Source organism: Ambystoma mexicanum, chromosome 5q (assembly GCF_040938575.1).
Source record: "Ambystoma mexicanum isolate Mex_15411 chromosome 5q, UKY_AmexF1_1, whole genome shotgun sequence".
Taxonomy (NCBI): Eukaryota; Metazoa; Chordata; class Amphibia; order Caudata; family Ambystomatidae; genus Ambystoma; species Ambystoma mexicanum.
The window spans coordinates 416,747,364-416,766,848 of NC_090933.1; the positions used below are offsets into that span (position 1 = coordinate 416,747,364).

General features: G+C 44.6%; 1 protein-coding gene across 1 annotated transcript in view; it reads right to left on the reverse strand.

Annotated features, from left to right (window-relative positions):
* The window catches only part of NPC1 (NPC intracellular cholesterol transporter 1), an 847,233-nt gene that overhangs the window by 109,137 nt on the left and 718,611 nt on the right, over positions 1-19,485 (reverse strand). Inside the window, exon 21 of the mRNA XM_069620902.1 lies at positions 17,501-17,701. Coding sequence (XP_069477003.1) covers positions 17,501-17,701 — 201 coding nt within the window. The remainder of the gene's footprint in view (positions 1-17,500; positions 17,702-19,485) is intronic.

A 19,485-nucleotide genomic window follows, 5' to 3' on the forward strand; every position in this document is an offset into this window, starting at 1 on the left:
TGCAACAACCCCACCCCCATTTCCCCCCTGCCTATGGTCGACCACTGCATCATAGCGTTCAAAATCCCCCACTCAGAATGTCCCAGACCAGCTCACCCTGCCAAACCTCAATGCATGGCCCAGTGCACCAAAAAACCACAACCCGAACAACCTTGCACCGCTACTTGCCACCCTGGCTCACCCACCACCCTCAGTAACAGACCCAGCAGCACTGGTTGACCTCTACATGCTATCTATCGCACAAGCAGTGAACACGCTCGCCCCTCTCAAACTCAGAAAAGCCAAACTCTCAGAAAAGAAAACGCCTGGTTTACTCCTGAACTCCCCTGAAATCCGCGCCAATAAGCACGCCGCTGAGGTAGCTTGGATTAAAGAACCCACCACTGCTTCCAAAGCCCCTTTCTCCTCCCTTGCCAAAAACTATAAAAAGAAAATCCATGCTGCCAAAGCCAACAGCTACAACTCTAGAATTAGTAATGCCTCCTCCAGTTCCCAGGAACTGTTCACCATTTTCCGGGAACTGAAGTCTCCCTCCCCCCACCCAGCGAGACCAGACAGAACACAGCACCTGGCGTGAAAAAATACAAGACGGCCTAACTGCAAAGGTCAATTCCCTCATAGAAAAAATCATCACCAAGCAACTTACCTTGCTCACCAAACCACCACCGCCCACGGCACCGAACCCATCACTGTCCCACTCCAGCACCCCGTTAAGCTTCCACCCTGTCTCAGACATGAACGTCTCCATGATTCTAAAGAGCCTCAAACAATCACGCTGAAAGATGACACAGGCCCAGTGGCAATCATCAAAGATTGTGCCAAGACACTCATACCCCCCCCCCCTTCACAGTCATCATCAATGCAGCCTTCTCCACCAACTCAGTGCCAACTTCCCTGAAAGAAGCATGGGTGCTACCGCTCCTTAAAAACCCTCCATAGACCCAAACATCCATCTCGACAAACTACCGCCCCATTACCACAGTTCCCTACCTCCTGAAGATCCTGGATCGTGTTGCCTACATCCAGGTCCAACAGCATTTTGAGGAAAACCATATTCTGGGCACTCATCAATCAGGATTCTGCCCCAAACGCGGAACTGAAACTGCCTTACTAGACTTGAAAATACAAAATCGATGCCTCAAAGCCAGTGGCAAACCGGCCCTCCTGATGATGCTAGACCTCTCTGCAGCATTCAATTTGGTAGACCCCCCAAACCCTTCGCTCTCAACTTACTTCAACAGCCAGCTTCTCGCCATCAGCCTCCGATTGGGTGAGATCCTTCCTAGCCGATAGATCCTCCTGTGTCTTTATGAACGACTTCTCTGCTGAACCCTCTCCTGTCACTTGTGGAGTCCCCCAGGGCTACTCCCTCTCCCCTACTCTCTACAACATTTACACTAAACCCCTCTTTGACCACCATGATCTACTAGGCTCTCATACACAAACTATGCTGATGATACGCAGCCCCTTATCCCACTTTACGGATTCTACAACTATAAACAGCGTCTACAAGCTCATTCAAAATTGGATGGTCTCTCACCAAGTTTGTCTCAACTACGACAAAACGGAAATCCTCATCGTCAGCTCAATCCCCACACTTTGCAACATTGATCCAGCTTACAAAGAATTCATCATCGATGGTGACCGCATCACCACCTCCACCGTGACCAAAACGCTTGGTGTCTAGCTGGATGCCAACCGCAACTTCTTATGGCACATTAACTCAATCGCTTCAGCGGTAGCTTAAACAGCCAAATTCCTTCATGCCAGCAGGCCCTTCCTCTCCACTCCTAACCGCCTTACAATAGCAAGAGCCATCACTGGAGTCAAGTTTGGTTATTGTAACGCCTTATTTACCGGCACCTCTGAACGCAACATGAGTAAGCTCCAGACAATCCATAATAATGCCCCCCCCCCCCCCAGCGGCCATTAGCCGCTCCAAATCGGACCATATCTTGGAAGCCAGGAGAGCTGCACAATGGCTGCCCATCCGGGAAAGGATCAAATTCAAGACATTATCCCTGGTGCACCGTTGTTTCTCAAACGCTGACCCGACCTACCTGTCATGATGCGTAGAGAAATACACCCCTGCCGCCCACTGAGATCGTCCAACTATCACCTCCTGAAGACCCCCCCCAACTTCAACCACCTCTCAGTATGGGGCCAGAGCTTCCCAGTCATGGCAGCCAAATTTTGCAACAATCTTCCATTTGCTCTCAGAAAAGAACAGGCCTATTGGACCTTGCGCAGAAAATTGAAGAAGTGGCTGTTGAACTGACTACTTCTCCTATGACTTGCCCCCCCCCTGCTTTGCCCCCCCCTTTTAACTTCCTTTTCTAATGTAAAATGTAACTTTCCTTGCACCTCTTTTCACGTAATGTAACATTTATCCTTGCACCTCAATGTAACTAAATGTACCTAACTAATGTACCCTAATGAAACTAGCGCTGAGATACCCAAGGGTTTTGTGCGCTGTAACAAATGCATACATAAATAACACAATTTTACCATCATCCCGATCCTCAAACAATTCTGCGTCTGAAACTTCAAGGGGCACCTTTGGATCAATACATAACACTGTAAGCCACTCGCACCGATCAGGGGCTGTCCCAACTACAATCCTTTTAGCTGAGACAACCACCTATCGCGCTCTGAAACCCTTGTGAAAGAGCGCGATACAAATAAAATATCATATCATAACCAGGCACTGTAAATCTAGGGAAAGTATCGTTCCTGCCAAAAATTCTAAGGTCAGCACGGGTCAGAAGATTAAGTCAAATGGCACGCCCAATACGCCTTACCAATCTGGGGCGCTGCATCAAGCAATACTGTGATCCCATACACAAACCTATCCGGGTCCAGGGGGATGCCGCTAACCACCACCTCCCCTGGCCTTTATGATGACCATTGCCATCAAGGCGCACATGCCTCGGGTGACACATACCACCACATCGTCCATGAAGGAGCTGGTCCTGTTCAGTTTGCTCCACAAATCCCACCCTAATAAATTTATTGGGGAGGCCTCTGAATGCAATAAGGGTGCATGCACCACTTTTCTTCCTATTTTGATTGCTACCTCTTCTGTGTAGGGAACCGTTGCGATAGCCCCAGAAAATCATTGCATGTTGAGAGTTTCACCTGATAATGCAAAGTTTCCCTCACTGATGTATGATTTAGTGGTACCCTTGTCGACCATAAAGACGAATTGCTGATCACCTATCTCGGCGCCCACAAGGGGTTAGTCGTCAGGGTTGGTAGTCATGGACATGACTGGGCACGCTAGAGCCTTCTGTGGGCTGTCCTAATCGGGGTACATATTGGTACCTGGGAACGGGAAACATTTGCTTCCCAGGACGCTGACCCCTTGATAAGGCGCTACTGTTATATTTGACCTCTGTAGGAGGTGTTCTGCTGAGCCGCTGGTGGTTGGGCATTAGGCTGTGCTTGTGCCTGCATGTGTGGGGGTCTTGGTGGTAACTGGGTATAAGCCTGGTGTATTTCATAGGGTATGGAGATGGCCATCAGGGGTCGGAAGGAATATGGTTGCGGTGGTGCAGGGGTGGGTTGATTGTATGGGTTATACCCCGCTCCCTGCCCACAGCTCCAACACTGAAAAGGTCCCATGCCGCCTCTGGGTCCCATTCCACCAAACCCCCTCGGCCCCCTTGAAACCCTCCTCTTCCCCGCTGCTGACCTCCTTGTTGCCATTCAGGAAACTGATGCGGAGGTCCGCCGCCCCGTCCTCCACCTGGCCAAAACGCTATCCTCACATCTGCGTGTGCTGCAGCCTGCTCCACTGAGTGTCTCAGTATTTGCATTTACCACCCCTTCAACTATTTTAGCTACTTTTTCTGCACCAATTGAGCTTCCTCAGCCTGCAATCTTTGAGCTGTTTCCTTTTCACGTTCTTTAATCCTTTTACAATGGTGTATAATTATAGTCTGAATTTCGGCCCACCTCTTTCGCCTCTACGCACACTATCTTGTCGAGCGCTTTCTGAACTTCCTTGGGTAATCTCTTAATGGCAAACAAAATAAAAAAAGAGGAACTGATCGGTCCCACTGGTCACCTGTCTCGGCTCTCCACATCTCCTGCCCTTTTAAAATGTACTGAGTGCGATCTTCAGCATCCCCCATGGTGTACTGCATTATGGACTGCAAGCCCGGTGCGTCAGGTACGCTCACCGCAGCGCGTCCACACTTGCACGCGGATATTGTTGAAAGGGGCACCATCGTGTGCATCATCATCTAGCTGCACTCCTGAAGACGCTGCCTTGACCCACACGTCCCCAGCCTGATATCCCACAATTTCAACAAGTACATTTTTCATGTCTCCCACCACCAAAGGAATTCCCGCTGTCTGCTTTTCAAATGCATATATCCACTTCCCAGCCCCAGCAGTAAGGGGCGGGAGCGTTTTGATCAAATTATTCTTATCCATCTGAGCCAAAGGTCCTTTATGGAATAATAGTGTCATGCCTACCCCTCGCTTTCTGTCCATCACTTCTCTTTTTCCTCGCCACTGCTAACCGCCCAAATCTGTTCCTCAATCGCGGCCCCCACAAGCTCTCTGCTCTTGTCGAGACCTCTGGTGCCTACTGTGCTTCCCCCTCCTCATCCTCGAATTCATCAATAGTGTCCCATTCTCCTTCCCACAGGTCTCTGTTCACATCCCTGTCTGACCACACTATCCCATAACCTACACTTTCTGCCCCTCGATCACCACCATTCCCCTTCTTTTTTTCCATGACATTAGCCACTTTACCTATCGGTAGTAACATGTTTATCACTATCCAACCATCCTGGCATAAGATAAAACATGACCTTATTACTAGCGATCAGTTATTGATACACCTTAGCTACGTACAATCAGAATTTAATTGTACAGAGCTATATCAGACTTGTATGTCCGATCTACAAAAGAACTGTGAAGCATTTGCTCCCATTCAATACGGCCAGGAAAATAAATAATCAATGGTATAATGACTCCATAAAAATATCTAAGAGGAACTATCAAAAGAAAGAAAAACTATGGCTTAAAACTAGAGACCATAAAGATCACCAAGAAGCTAAAATTGCCCTTAAAGCCTATAAAAAAAGACAATTTAAGCCAAATCTGCCTACATACAAAAACAAATTACTATGGCTGAAAATAGGTCGAAGACTTTGTTCTCAACTATTAAGCATTGTGTCTTCCCCTCATGTCCTACTCGCAGTCTTTCTCAATCGCCTGAACCGGCCAATGAATTTAATGTATTTTTCTTAGACATAATAAATCAGATTTGGATAAAGATTGACTCTCAGAATTCAAAGCATCAGGATGACACTACTAATGATGAAACCCAATTGATCTCAAACTCTTCACCTCCTATATTTGTTTTTTCTTCTGTTAGCTTGCAGACAGTATCTTCTATTATGGATATGCTTAAATCTACTAACCTAATTTATGACCCCATTCCAGCCTACTTGGTTAAAAGGCATGTACCAGCTCTAAGTGAGACTGTTCATCTGCTGGTCAATGCCTCACTGAGTCGAGGATGTGTTCTATTAGAACTTAGAAAATCTGATCTTACTCCACTCTTAAGAAAACCACCCTTGGGCTATAAGGCTATCAAACTATCATCCAATTGCAGGCCTCCTTTGGCCAGCAATAATTCTCCAGAAAGTAGTGACCATGCAGCTCCAGGGTCTTCTAGAGGAACATGGTATCCTGGACAGGTATCAGTCAAGTTTCAGGCCTGGGCGGAGACCGTTCTTGTTACTGTGTGGGGCAATATTTAGAGGGCTGCCGATGATAGCAATATCAGTATGCTTGTCATGCTGGACCTATCGGCAGCCTTTGACACTGTTGATTTTAAGACTCTCCTCTCCAGACTACAGTTGCTCGGGTATTTGAGGATACATTGAAATGGTTGTCCTTTTTTTGACAGACCGACATCAACAAGTCAAATTGGCCATTTTATATCTGGCTCATCAGTAGAATGCAGAGTTTCCCAGGGCTCCTCACTGCCCCCGTTGTTGTATAATGTGTACATCCGCCCACTTATGAATCTTTTCTCTCAATTTGGTCTACAGTATCGTTCATATGCAGATGACACTGAAATGTATGTGCGGCTACAGAGTTTTGCGGACGCGATAGCCCGCGTCATATCTTGTGCGGAGAAAGTAAAAATTTGGATGCTGTAGACCAATCTGCAATTAAATCTGTCTAGAACAATAATTATTGTATTTGGCTCCAAGAACAGATCAGAAAATCTCATGCCTGTGTCCTGCCCCTCTATCATTAATGTACAGACAGACCTTTCTCAAAAAGTAAAGAATCCTGGTTGTATTTATCAATCAAATATGAACTGCAATGGACAGGTTAATCAAACCATCAAAACAGTTTTTTATTATCAACTTAAACTGCTGAAACCCGTAATGTCTTTCATCATGGACAAAGATCGTGGTTCATCGGTCGGAGCACTTCTAAAAACTCGAGGCTCGACTACTGTAATTCCTTGCTTTTGGGTATTCCCAAATACCAATTGCAGCGGCTGCAGGTTGCCCAAAATTGCACAGTGAGACTTATTTTCTTTCTCTAAAATGTGCAAGGAAGGCATGGTATCAAACAGTAAAACAGACACAAGTGACCACAGTTCAAGGGTGTTTATTGAACTTCAATTGGGTTTGAAAAACGCCCATCTAGGTCTAAAGATGGGAGCAAGCTACGACCATCAAATAATAATAAGGCAGTCCTAGTAGTGTCTTGTCAAAATAAAAGGGTCTATGCTAATAAACCTACTGCCAATCCTTACTTATAAATACAAATAATGTGGGAAACAATGTTATACAAAAGAAAAGTGTTCAAGATATGATATGTCAGCATAGTTACGCCGTTAGCTTCCCTTCGCCACGTTTTCAGCACAGGACAAGGTGGCACACTCGAGCTTAGCACATACTCTGGCTTTTCTAGCACAAGGGTGCAGTTCAAATCTCAGTATCAGGGCCTTCTGTGCCAAAGTCTCTTTGCCATTCAAAGTCTCTTACTTCAGAGGGCCTGATGCAACAAACACATTCAAAGTTCCCTTCTCCTCAGGGTTCTCATATACAACGTCTTGAGTGATTTACTATTCACGCTGGGCCCCCCTTTGCCGGGTTCAGACCCACTTTAACACAAAAATGTCAATAAGTCTCCCTCCACCGGGCTGGGACCAATTTATCTTGTTTTTCCAAACTTTCTTTACTGTATCAAAATCGAAAACTTTCAACTGCACAGGAATTTGCTTGACCCATCGCAGGTCCACTTTGATTTACAATTCTTTACAACTGTTTTTGCATATTACTTTTGCCACTCCTAACCTGGAGACCTTCAATTGAGCCCACCTGTGGTGCTGGACCACTCTGTCAAAAGTATTGTATCTTTTCCTTTCAAAGTTCAAACACTCATTAGCCGTTCAACTTTACTTGCATCTTTTATCACACGTGTTTTAACAATGTTCGTTCCAGCGCTCGTCATACAATGTTGCTGCTTGCAACCTTGGCTTCAACACAGACCGCTCTTGTATCTGTCTCCCCAACTCACCAGGTGCATTGATTTCACTGATGCCGCTTTGTTCTTGGAGCCAAGAATGGTGCTACGGTGGCTGCTGTCCCTCCCCGCCTTGATTAATGACGTGGGAGGGCCCCGGGTATCTCCGACACAATGCAGGATTCTTCAGCCTGGTTTCCTGGTCTTATGCTTTCTATTTGCGAGGGGTCTTGAAAGTAACGGTTTGTTGTCGCTAAGGTCAAGGGTAACTCCCTCCTTGCGATCCCTTCCTGCTTTGCCATCTTTCTCCTCTCATCCAGCTTCCGTCTCGCAATTGCTGTATCCTCGTGTGCTTTGCCTCGCTCAGAGTGTGCTCTTGTGCTCTGCTTTTTATCTGTGTAGGGAAGTTTAATGGAAGTTAGGTGTGAGTAATTGTCAGTAATTGTCTGACCTCGCCTGACCAATGCATTGCGACATGTCAGGTACACAGCTCGGGTGTTAATCTGTTTTCTCCCATAGTGGGCTGTCCGTGTGAAAGTGTCGGTGTTGTGAAGGGGTGGGGGCAGAGTTCGAGTATCCTACCTGGTAGGGTGGGGTAAAGGTGTTACAGGGAAGGTGATACCGCATCTAACCATCTAGCGTCCCACTCCCACAAGACCCCTCACCCAGGTGATCCTGCCGCACTGGTCCACCCCCAGGAACTGGATCCAAAAGCGATGGCCATATCCTGGCTACCTGGATAATCGATCATTGGGGCCCAAGGGGTGAGACACCTTCTAGTTTCTCACAGAGGGCATCTGTCTCCCACTTTCGCAGGAGCATCCACTGGTTTACGGTGTAACAACGAATTCTGTTTAAGATATTGTGTATAGTTTTCAAATGTATCCATGGCTTGGCACCAACCTATCTTTCAACTAAAACTGTTCCCCATCTTCCGAATCAAGCCTTGAGGTCATCTGAAGGACGTCCCTTGGTGGTTCCATCTTCCAGGTCAGTTATTTACGGGAACAGATGTTTCTCATGTATGGCTCCGCAAACCTGGAATAAACTTCCACTTGATCTACGAAGAATTGAATCCTTTGAGATTTTGTTTACAAAGTTGAAAACCTAGCCTTTTCAGGAATGTATACCTCCACTGCTGACTTACATCCTCCTATATCAACTGCGTGCAGATGCACTTTTGTGCTTGGTTCTTTGAATATGCACATTATAAATTCTATTTCCATTCCTTTTTCCATTCCATTCCAAATATGCACATCCTTTATTGCAGTGCTATACAATCCGAACAAAATATCTCCAGCCCTCCACTCGTCCAAACCACACCCCAGTTTTGCTTTCCCCCTCCTTTACTGCTCAATCAGGCCAACTCGGCTTGCGTCGCCTCCAATGCATCCTCTAACTCCTTCTGTGACTGGTTATCCCGTGGTGCAATAATGTTAGGTGTCGGTCGCTATGGGGGTGGAGCAGTGGCAGATGTGGGCACATATTTTGGGTTTGTGTATCCGGCAGCTGGGTGGGCGGTGAGTGGGTAAAGCCCCCTTCAACTGAGGTTGCAGTGCTTCCTCTGGTGCGTTCATCACATCTGGGGCAGCACCGTCAGTGCTGGGGCATACACCCTGCAGCATCCTCTATATCCTCTGCCATTTTCCATAAGTCTAAAATCTCTTTTAGCTTCTCAAGTGGTTTACCCTTATATTTGGCAGTTAGGAACTTACTCATGTGTTCCAGTATATCTCTGTTATTAGTACTCTGCTCAGACCAGCGGTGGGGCATCTCACCCTTGTGTCTCTGCCACACACTGTGTGTGATATTTCTCCATCTCATCCTTAAACAATGGCAATGCACTGTGCATATACTACAGCACAGTCATTACCCCATATTGATAATCGTTATGTTGTAAAGAAACTTTTAGTTATGCATCGCACACTATGTTAATATAATCATCACTACCAGTCCTCTGTTCCCAGCTCCCAGTCACCCCCTATCCACAGCCCCGCCCACGCTCTCTCACTCCTCACTGCCAACACCAACACTATTGCTGCAGGACCCCTCTTAGCCGCCACCTACGATACAATAATATTTCAACACAACAACAAACTAAAAGAATAAGCCAAAATAACCACTACCTCATCTCCTTCCCCCACCCGAAATATACTGGGCAAAGGAATCTGAGCTCTCTATTTATACAAAGCTCCTACATTTGTATCCCCTTAACACAGTAAAAATATGACGCCACTTTCTCCCCTAAAACGTAAAGGATCCCACACTCCTGTTTTTCTCATTATCCGCTTAACAATAATAATATATATAAAATATGAAACCGTCACGTGGTCTTTTACAATCTCCCTCCATGCACGCATACTACACCTCCCCACTCACTCTTGCCCTCATTGTTGTTGCTCGCAAGAGGTGTACTTACATCTGCGGGTTCACCCGAGCTCCTTCATCGCAGGGTCCCAATAACAGCCTGCACCCTGCTCCAAAGAGCAGACAGGAATTCTGTCAAAAACGGCTCATACACCACTGTAGGTTGCGCGCTTGTGACTTGTCACTGTAGGTGTGCGCGGCCCCTCCAGTGATGAGGTCTGGAAGACTCTGTCTTTGCGGGGGTCACTGGGATCACATCGGGGTCACCAAAAATGTAGAGAAGCCTCTCAACGTTCACACCAGAAAAAATGCATACCACTAGGGAAAAAGGCCCAGCACACCTCTTGAAAGGAGGACAATGTTTATTTCCACAAAAATAAAGATGCGCCAGCAAAGCACTCTGCAATTACAAGCAACAATTTAAAAAGGCCCACAAATAGAGAAATTGCAGCCTCACTGCAGATTTCAAAGACCACGGGACACCCTTAAAGAAAGGCTGATCAATAGAGGGTATCCAAAGAGGCTTGTTAAACAACAATGTAAAAGGGCAGCCAACACGCATTGTGAAATCTGCCTTACACCTAAGATTAAACCAGTTAACGACAGGCAAGTGTGTGTCTACTTTCTTGCCCATTAGCAATTTACTGAAAAGCAGCATCAATAGAAATTGGCATTTGGTTAAACAGGCAGGCACGCTGGCCAAGAAACCATTATTTGCCTTTAAACAAAGTGAGAACTTGAGGCAAAAGTTGGTTCACACATACAGTGAAGTAAAAACATCAGAACAAACTGAGAAATCAATGGGGCCTGGAGCCCATTGTGGGCCACTATAAGAATGGCAACTGTGTGCATGTCAATTCACAGAGACAAGGAAAACATTTGAATGGGGTGAAACAAAATGGAAAATGAAGGGGCATACCAACTGTCTGACGAAAAATGTGGTATACATAATTATGTGCCCTTGTAAAAAAATCTATGTGTGCAAAACGAGTCGGCAGATACGCAAACGTATATCGGAGCATCGCTCGTGTATACGCAATCATGTTCCTGACAAACCCTTGGTGGAACACTTTGACTTGAAAGGACACACTGATAGCGATATCAGGTGGCTTGTACTGCAGACATTTAAACAACCAACGAGAGGTGGGGACATGTCAACAATACTCCACTGGGCAGAACAAAGATGGATTTACACTTTGAACTCTGTCAAGCAGGGACTGAATATTTCAACTGCATGGAACAAACTGATCCACACCTGAGGATCGATTACAACACCTCACAGTGATCCCCCTGATGTTTTTTTTTCCAATTCATCCAGCGTGGTTTTTTTCCCCAATTCATCCAGCATAGGTAGATCACCTTGTCTCTTGTCTTACCGTGTCTCTTTTAGTAGGTCACATCATTGTGACACATGATGTAGAGACACGCCAACATAGAAAAAAGTTGGCATTTATTGACCTAAGATATACTTTTCTGAAACATAGACTTTGGTTTAACATTTGTTTACTTAACTGGATTTTGTCCACTTTAATTTTATAAGTAAAATTCCCAAGCAGAACCCGGGCTTTGTAAATGTATGCATAAACCCCATGGATACGCTGCACTTTGTATATGATGTACTTGGGAGTCCCTGGTCTACATCGGGTCTCGGAATTGTAGCTATTCTTGTATCCATTCAACTGATGCTACAGTCCTCTTTCTATAGCCATTCCGGGAGGCTATAAACCTTTAGTCCCCTTACTATATCTCACGCCGGGATTGTAGCCACGCCTGCTGAAACAAAATTTGTATAGTCAGGCAGTGAGGATGTACACAAGAGTTACCGAATGACAGCGGAGTGACTACGAGGTAAGCGCCCCCATGTAACGAGACACACACAAGGTTTTTGCTCATATATGCTTGCAAGTGCCTAGAGACACGTTTTTGTCGGAGATAATGCGGCTTCTACAGCCAAAACAGGACAGGGTGACTGTGTGACTCATTCAGTTAGGCAGTGAGGACGCATATAGGAGTTACCGAATGGACAGGATGACTGTGTGACACCATTTGGGGTCACAGGCTTGTGCGATATGTGAACATACAAGACTCCATAGCAGAAGCATAGTAGAATATAAGTGTGAGTTGCCATTAGAACATTGGATAGCGTTAGGGCCATGTGATCAGTTAGGTACCGGAGGCGACCATAGTCACATAGTCTGAATTATTCAGGCTATATATACACAACAAGCCAGGTGTCTCTCTGTTATAGTGTTGCACTAGGGGAACTGCAGTCAACCAGTGGGTCTAAAAGGCGGTTGTGTTTCTGAAATCATTTTTAGAACACAGAGATATCGGAGGACGATACTACCCGCACACTTCATCCCTTCAACTCAAAGTGAGGTGGTGAGTAGCTGTGGCAACCAATAGCTGTTCTCTTGTTCTGCAACTGTGGAATACACTGGGTGAGTAGACTGATTGGTGCCCTATTTATCTTATTGTTCTGCAGTGACAGCGGATGGGGTAAAGAGTCCTGTTGACACACCATCCATGGGAACCTAACTAAGTTTGAGTTCTATCAATAAGAGGATCCCTGTGTGTTACATCGAGGAAAGACACATGTAAGTGCAGATACAACTTGCAGCTTCATACATATGTAGAGCTTCGATGATAAGACAAGATATTTATTTATGCATATATCCGTTTTGTGTTCCATATTTCTAGGGCATGTAATTTAACTCAATGACCTGGAGGATTGATTTCCGGCATCTTCATTACCCCTGATATTATTATGGTTAGAGGTGAGTGGGGATGAGTATCTTAAGTAATGAGAGATACACAAATGAGGCTAGAGTATAATAGGTTGTTGTATGTATTTACTTTTTCAGAGATATAACACAGAAGACATCACATTCTCGTGCTATATGGGGAACCCTGAAGAGTGGTTTCTAGATCCTGAAGAAGGTTGGAATAATAAGAGGACTCAGTACAGTCCAAGATCGACTGAAACATATGTAGATCCAAGAGAGAGGAATTACAACTACTCTAGGAACATCTAATTATATATTAAGTTACTAAAACAGCACTGATACAAATAGGATTGTCTTATGTTATGTTGTGATGACTGAGGTCTCACATTTTTTGTTTAAAAAATAACTAGTGTGTGCTTATGAAAGAAGAGACGATGATGTCAAAAAATGTATGTGGTGCAAATATGTTCCGATTTAAGAACGTGAAAACTGTGTGTAAAAACAAATAAAATATTTTTCTATTGGAAGAATGGTCTTTGTAAATTGTGAAAGTATTGCCTCTAGCCGCATACATATCTAGGTCCATTGTTCAGTCTTTATATACCTTACCTGGAGGACCTACAATATTTTCAGGTACCCTTTTATTTACCCCCGGGGTCATGAATACTACATCATATGTCAAGAATGACCGCACATCCGAGTTCTGCTCACAGAGTGCACTCTAAAGTAATGAGATATTACACGAGATGGATGAACATGGACAGACACCTGGAGTTTTACACTGAAAGTCAGAAGTATACATACATCTCTACCGCCCAAAACATGTGAACCCCACATAGAATTATGGCTTAGATCTGTGTCTATGCCAACATAAGTTCAGCTCTTACCTCAGACATTGATAACTCACCCATTGTGCCTGTTATTGTGTGGGGGTCAGATCTTTTCTGCAGACCTACTTGATGCTTCAAACGAGATGCCCTGTCCTCCACAACCTTTGGAATTACTATGATGTGATCTCATGCTAGTTTAAAGAATGAAGGCTTGTCTCAATCATGGGCACACTTCAGCAGGGTTAAACTCTATATTAGAAGCACTGCTATGTGCATAGAATTTGTAATATTGAAATGTATCAGCAAAGGTATTCAAAAAGCGGAAATCAGATAACGCTTACTGTGTGCCTATGGTAGTGATCCTTTTCACTTTTTAAGCCACTAGCAGATAGAAAAGTGCCCTTCATCACAATTCCTGCAATGGCTCTAGGTATGACTGTGAAGCCGATAGAGCAGGTAGTTCACAGTCATGCGTAATTAAGTGTGAAAGGGGCAGGACTCATCAGAGCAATCTGAAATAAAGGTGCAATGCTTTGCACTCTGGTGTGTGATGTAGGTGATGCCTTTTTTAGATTAGAGTATGTTGTAGAGATGGAGAGAGTATGACAGATTGAGCATTTCCCCTACTCAGAATCATTCCTGATATCAATCTTAACTATGGAGGCCTTAAAACAACAAAATGTTGAATTGCGAATGTTGTAAGGAACTCAAGGTGGCAACAGTAAAGACAAACACAAGTAATTACAGTTCAAGGGTGTTTATTGAACTTTATAATGGTTGAGATAAACGACTAATCTAAACCTAAATCTAAAATTAGAGTAAACTACGACCATCAAATAATAAGGCAGTCCTAGTGGCGTCTTGTCAAATAAAAAGGGCCTATACTAAAAAGAACCTATTGACAATCCTTATCACTAAGTTACAGAAAAGTGTAGGATAATGTTCACCAAAAAAGAAAGTGTCCACAAAATCATAAATCATGATGGTATGGCTGGGTCTCCCTTCACCATGTTTTTAGCACGGGACAAGACGGGACTTCTGAGCACAGCACACTCCTAGACCTCTTCAGCACAAGGCTCACAAAAATCCAGTTCAACGATAACAGAACCTTGAGGGGCCAAGTCTCTTCTCTGCAAAGTCTCTTGCCTTAGAAGGCCTGATCGATTAAACAACAAACAAAAGTTTCTTCTGTAATCTTGTACCTTGTGCGATTGCTCTTCGCCCCTTGGATCTCAATCCACCAGGCACAGATCCTTCTTGCAACTTGTGCCTCCCTCTGTCGGGTTAACTACGGCCTCCCAAATACAGCTTGCAACTTCCCACTGTGGACAACCCTGTCGGGTTCACTCGTGTCTACACACAGTGTTCACGGGTGTATTACTCTTCACCCCAACTCACAGGCATCCCTCCAATCGAGTTCACGTTTGCCAAATATACAGTTCACTTTGTGTTATCGTAGTGCGGGATTCACTCTCCTTTAGCTTGCGATGGGTCAGAGACTTTCGAGTGTACAAGGGATTTGACGTGACCTTTGTAGGACCACTCCGACACCTCACACCGCCCTTTCCTAGGGCTTTCTGGTACCAGTAGTTTCAACACACAAGGGGCCAGCGAGCTAGGCTTCCCCCAAAAGTTCAAACACACACAGGTTCTTTGTTATCAAGTTCTTGCGTTCATCTAATGTTGCTACTTGCAACCTTGGGCTCAACACGATTCAGTTTGTGATCAGCTTCCTACGACTCTCCGATAGTGTTGGTCTGCTGGCTTGGCTTGCTTCTGGAGTTAAGGACGGAACCACGGTAGCCATAATGCCTCTCCTCCTGTGTTATCAATGCAGCAGGCCCCTGTGCACCGCTGAAATTTGTTACACCACAAGTCAGCTGTTCTTCCCGGTCTTGTAATTCCCTTTTCAGAGGCTTCACACGTCTGAGGTGAAAAGGGCAGTTCCCCCTTCATCGTCCCTCTCTCGCTGCCTTTCTTCTCCGTTTGAACTGCTGGTTCGGTGTAGGTGTTTCCTCATGTGTTTGGCCTTGCGCATAGTGTGCTCTAGTGCTCCGCTTTTTGTCCCTGTGGGGAAGGTAAAGGGCCGTCAGGTGTATGCGATTATTATCAATTGCCTGACCCTGCCTGACCATTGTGTTGGGACATGTCAGGTAAACGGCTCTGCTGTTAGTCCGTTGTCTGTTAAGTGTTTGTCGGAAAAGGGGGGGGGGGGTAGAGTTTCTAATTATAGGTAGGATGGGGAAAAGGTGTAACAAGGAAGGGGCTACCGCGTCTCAACCTTCGGGGTCCCACTTTCACTCCCCGAAGACCCCTCATCCAGGTGATCCTCCCACACTGCGCCAACCCCAGGAACTGGATCCAGTAGCGATGGCCGTGTCCTGGCCACCTTGACGGCAGATCCCCGGAGACTAGCAGGTGAGACACCTTCAGGTTTCTCACAATACTTCATATGAAAAAGTTCTGAGTATTTTTATATCTCAGTAATTTATTGTTTTTAGGTTGGTGCAAAGCATTCATAAATAATTGCGCAGGATTTTTCTTCTTTGATACTGTTTAAAAATAGAATCCCTGAGAATAATTAGAACAAGTAGATTAGGAAGGTTGTTCCTATTTGACGCAAAAATAAATTAGTGCTCTTTTAATCATTGCATTAGTATTTTATGTGCAATATAATGTTAGATGGATACTAGAAGGCTGGGTATTTCCACTCTTTCCTACAAAGAAATTCCCTTTGGGGCATCACAACTATTCTGCCTACGTTAGATGCAACCATTAAGTCGTTGTGCATGCAGGCAGGCTTTCCAACATATAAACGTTTTCCCACAAGGGATCTTTATATATCACAACAGGAGGCCCACATTCGGTTGGAGGCAAAGAGCAGGATATCTTCTCATCATCAAAGAATGTGTTTGGCATTCAGATCCAAATGGCCCTCCTTTCCAAATGAGCCTAGCTCACATCCACCTATTCAGTATAGGCAGCAGGTACATATATTCTTGACGGTAAAGACTGGCACAGGCTCATGACGTTAATGGCTCTCATGCTTCTCGAAGACCATGGAACAGAGACTTGGAAAGGGATTTCTCAGCGGACCAATGGCATTGGGTGTGTTCATTGACTAAATAAGTGTTTCTCAAGACTAGGTTTAGAGTAATACTTTAAAGTGTTACATGGTTTGCACTATGCACCAAGTAGAAATAAGAAATTGACGCCTGAAAGTGACGATAGGTGCCTTAAGCGTAGACAGTCTGATTCAAGTTATTTTTATATAGGGTCTAGTCCTGTCCCGCTATTGTCAGATTCTGGAAGGAGGTGTGTGAAAGAATGTCTGATTTTGTTCAGATGCCGACCCCTTATGAGCCGTCTGGAGTTTTAGTCTGATGCCTGGACAAGATGTAAAAAAAACATGCAGAAGTTTGTAAATCTTGTTTTTTCTGATTGTTTAAAGATGCATACTAAAAATGCGGAAGAAATGTCCCTAGGGTTCATCCGTGGATGAATGATCTCATGTGGGCTAACAATTAGGATGCGTATACGTCGTTATAACCTATGAGCCAACCCTAAAAACATTTGAACAAACCTCACGTATTCAATCCATCAAATTACTAGCCCTGTAACGTTTGATGTTGTAAATATGCCTGAGCTGAATATGATTACAATGGATTATCAATACTTTATTGTTGTAAAGTATAGTTTGTCAATACTCTGCACTTGTATTCCTGCAATACTATGCTTGAAGTTGCGTTTCAAAGTAATACAAAAAATAAGAAAGAAATATACATAAGATCTGCCAGAAAACCAAGTAACTATTGTCAAGAGATGTTTATGTTTAAATCCTCAGCCATAGGCACTGTCATATTTAGCGGCGACATGCGCTACTAGCCATGAACTTCTTCCACAGAGTGGCCAGCAGCCACATTTGAAAGCGGAAATGTGGAACAGAAACTGCACATTTCAACTGTGTTCATGCTAAGGAGGGAAGTGAAAAGGCTTAGAAACAACTTACATCACAATTGACATACTCTGCACCATTCCATATCATATAGTGCAACAAATCAGGTATACCTGTACGGGAAGACGCGGTAATGCTGCTCGTTGATGCCCATCGTATCAGTGATGTTCTTCGCTATAACACGAGCTTTCCTCATGGCGTCAATGAAGTCAGCAGAGGTATTGAGCACTGTGTGGTAAGTCATGAAATAAGTTGCACCAACAGCAGAGCCATTGTCGATCAGCTTGACAGCAGAACTGTATGCTGCATGTCCTCTGTAAAGAGACAAATCACATTTCTGAGAAACAACACATGATCCAAAGAGTACAGGAGCAAGCTGGCCAGGCATGCATGGGAAATAATATCAGTGCCAGAAGGACATGGCATAGCCTAACCCCTCTTCCAATACTGGCCTCCCACTTTTGTGCGGGTTACTTCATATTTGCATTTACTAACCAAGAGAAAACTAAACTGAATTTTAGTAGGCCTTTAAACGTCTTACCTTTTACCAAGCATGGTCACGTTGTGGACATGTATAGGTCGATGGCAGCAGCCTCTAGGCACTATAGAACTTCAGGGAAGGACTAAACCAATGGACAATAATTTAGGTTACTGCCATGTGGTACCGTAACACCTAATAGCACCAATGGTTACTGCAAAACTGAATTGTCTGGGCATTATGAACTATCCAGCAAAAATGGGTAAAGGGCTCTGCTGGCAGATTCCCACCTAGCAGTGAAGGGCTCCCCTCAACTCCATTTGGCAGGATGGATCCCCGTTTTTATAAGGCTGGTCAGGTACAAATACATCCCTATCCTTTCCACTGCTTGCAGTGCATCTTATATGGGGGTTTCAGAGTGAGGGGAGAGGGAGGTGACAGGCCAAATGATGCACAGATTACCATCTGTGCCAGAACAGGTCTTCTGTGGTAGTTGTTTCAGTTGGGGCAGGGGCAGCAGAAACATCAGATATTGAGGGAGGGGTGCTCCCTTACCCAATGCTTCTCCCAACTAGGCAAGCTCTTTGGTTGGAGTAACAGTCCTTGCTTGCATACCATAGCTATTAGATGTCGTTAAGTTGCATTTAAAAGCTTTAGGAGCCAATGGGTCCTTTTGAGGGTTTGGTCTGTTACAAGTAGATTATCTTTGATGGCACCAATACTACAAAACAAGTCATAAAAGGCCACTTGATTCAATAGTAATTTCTGGCAAAGCCCTGCTTGCCTGTCGAGAAGACAATTACTCTGTATGTTGTCCAGGCTAGGCTAATTGGCTGTTTGGAAACACTCTATTTCCGCAGGGCTCCTGTTAGGCAACTATGTCTTTATCAGTACCAATTGGTTGGCTACAGGTAGAAACTTTTAAAAGAAAAGCACTGCTTAGCTCCAAAACAAATGACTGGCTTGGTTTCCTGTGACTATTTTCAAGTCAATGACTACTACCCTTTAAGCACTCACAAGCCCCACCAATTGCTGTCCCAAACAAATGGGTGTCGGAGAGGATGGTGAATCAGCCAACACAAAGTGCGCCCTACCTGTTGTGGACTACAGCATTAAAACTGCAATGATGAGGAATAAGCACCAACCAACATGTTCATATGTAAGGATGCAGTACAGCGCCAAGACATCATGTTGTTCACTCAATATCCTTCCTGATCAAATTAACAAATTGGATGCCAACATTAGATTATAGAGAAGACGCCTTTGGGTCAGGCACGAACTGTTTATAGTGTTCTGTTCTATTTTAGGGAAGTAGTTCTTGCAAAGGGCTGGCTCTACGGTGAAGCAATGCCAAGCAGACACACAGGACACCACTAGCAGAGAGGCGGACTTATCCTACAAACAGCAAATCGTGACAGCTCTAACGTGAAGTATGCCAAAATGATACTCCATCTGAGGCAACTTGTATCCTGGCACCAGGCCTTTTAATTGTAAAATGTTGCGTTCTTTGGCCATTATGCACAGGTGCAAGTGCAAAACAGAAGTCCTTGTACTGTTAATGGACTGAACTATATTGCTACATAAATATAGAATCATGTGCTGTTTTGGTGTTATACACAT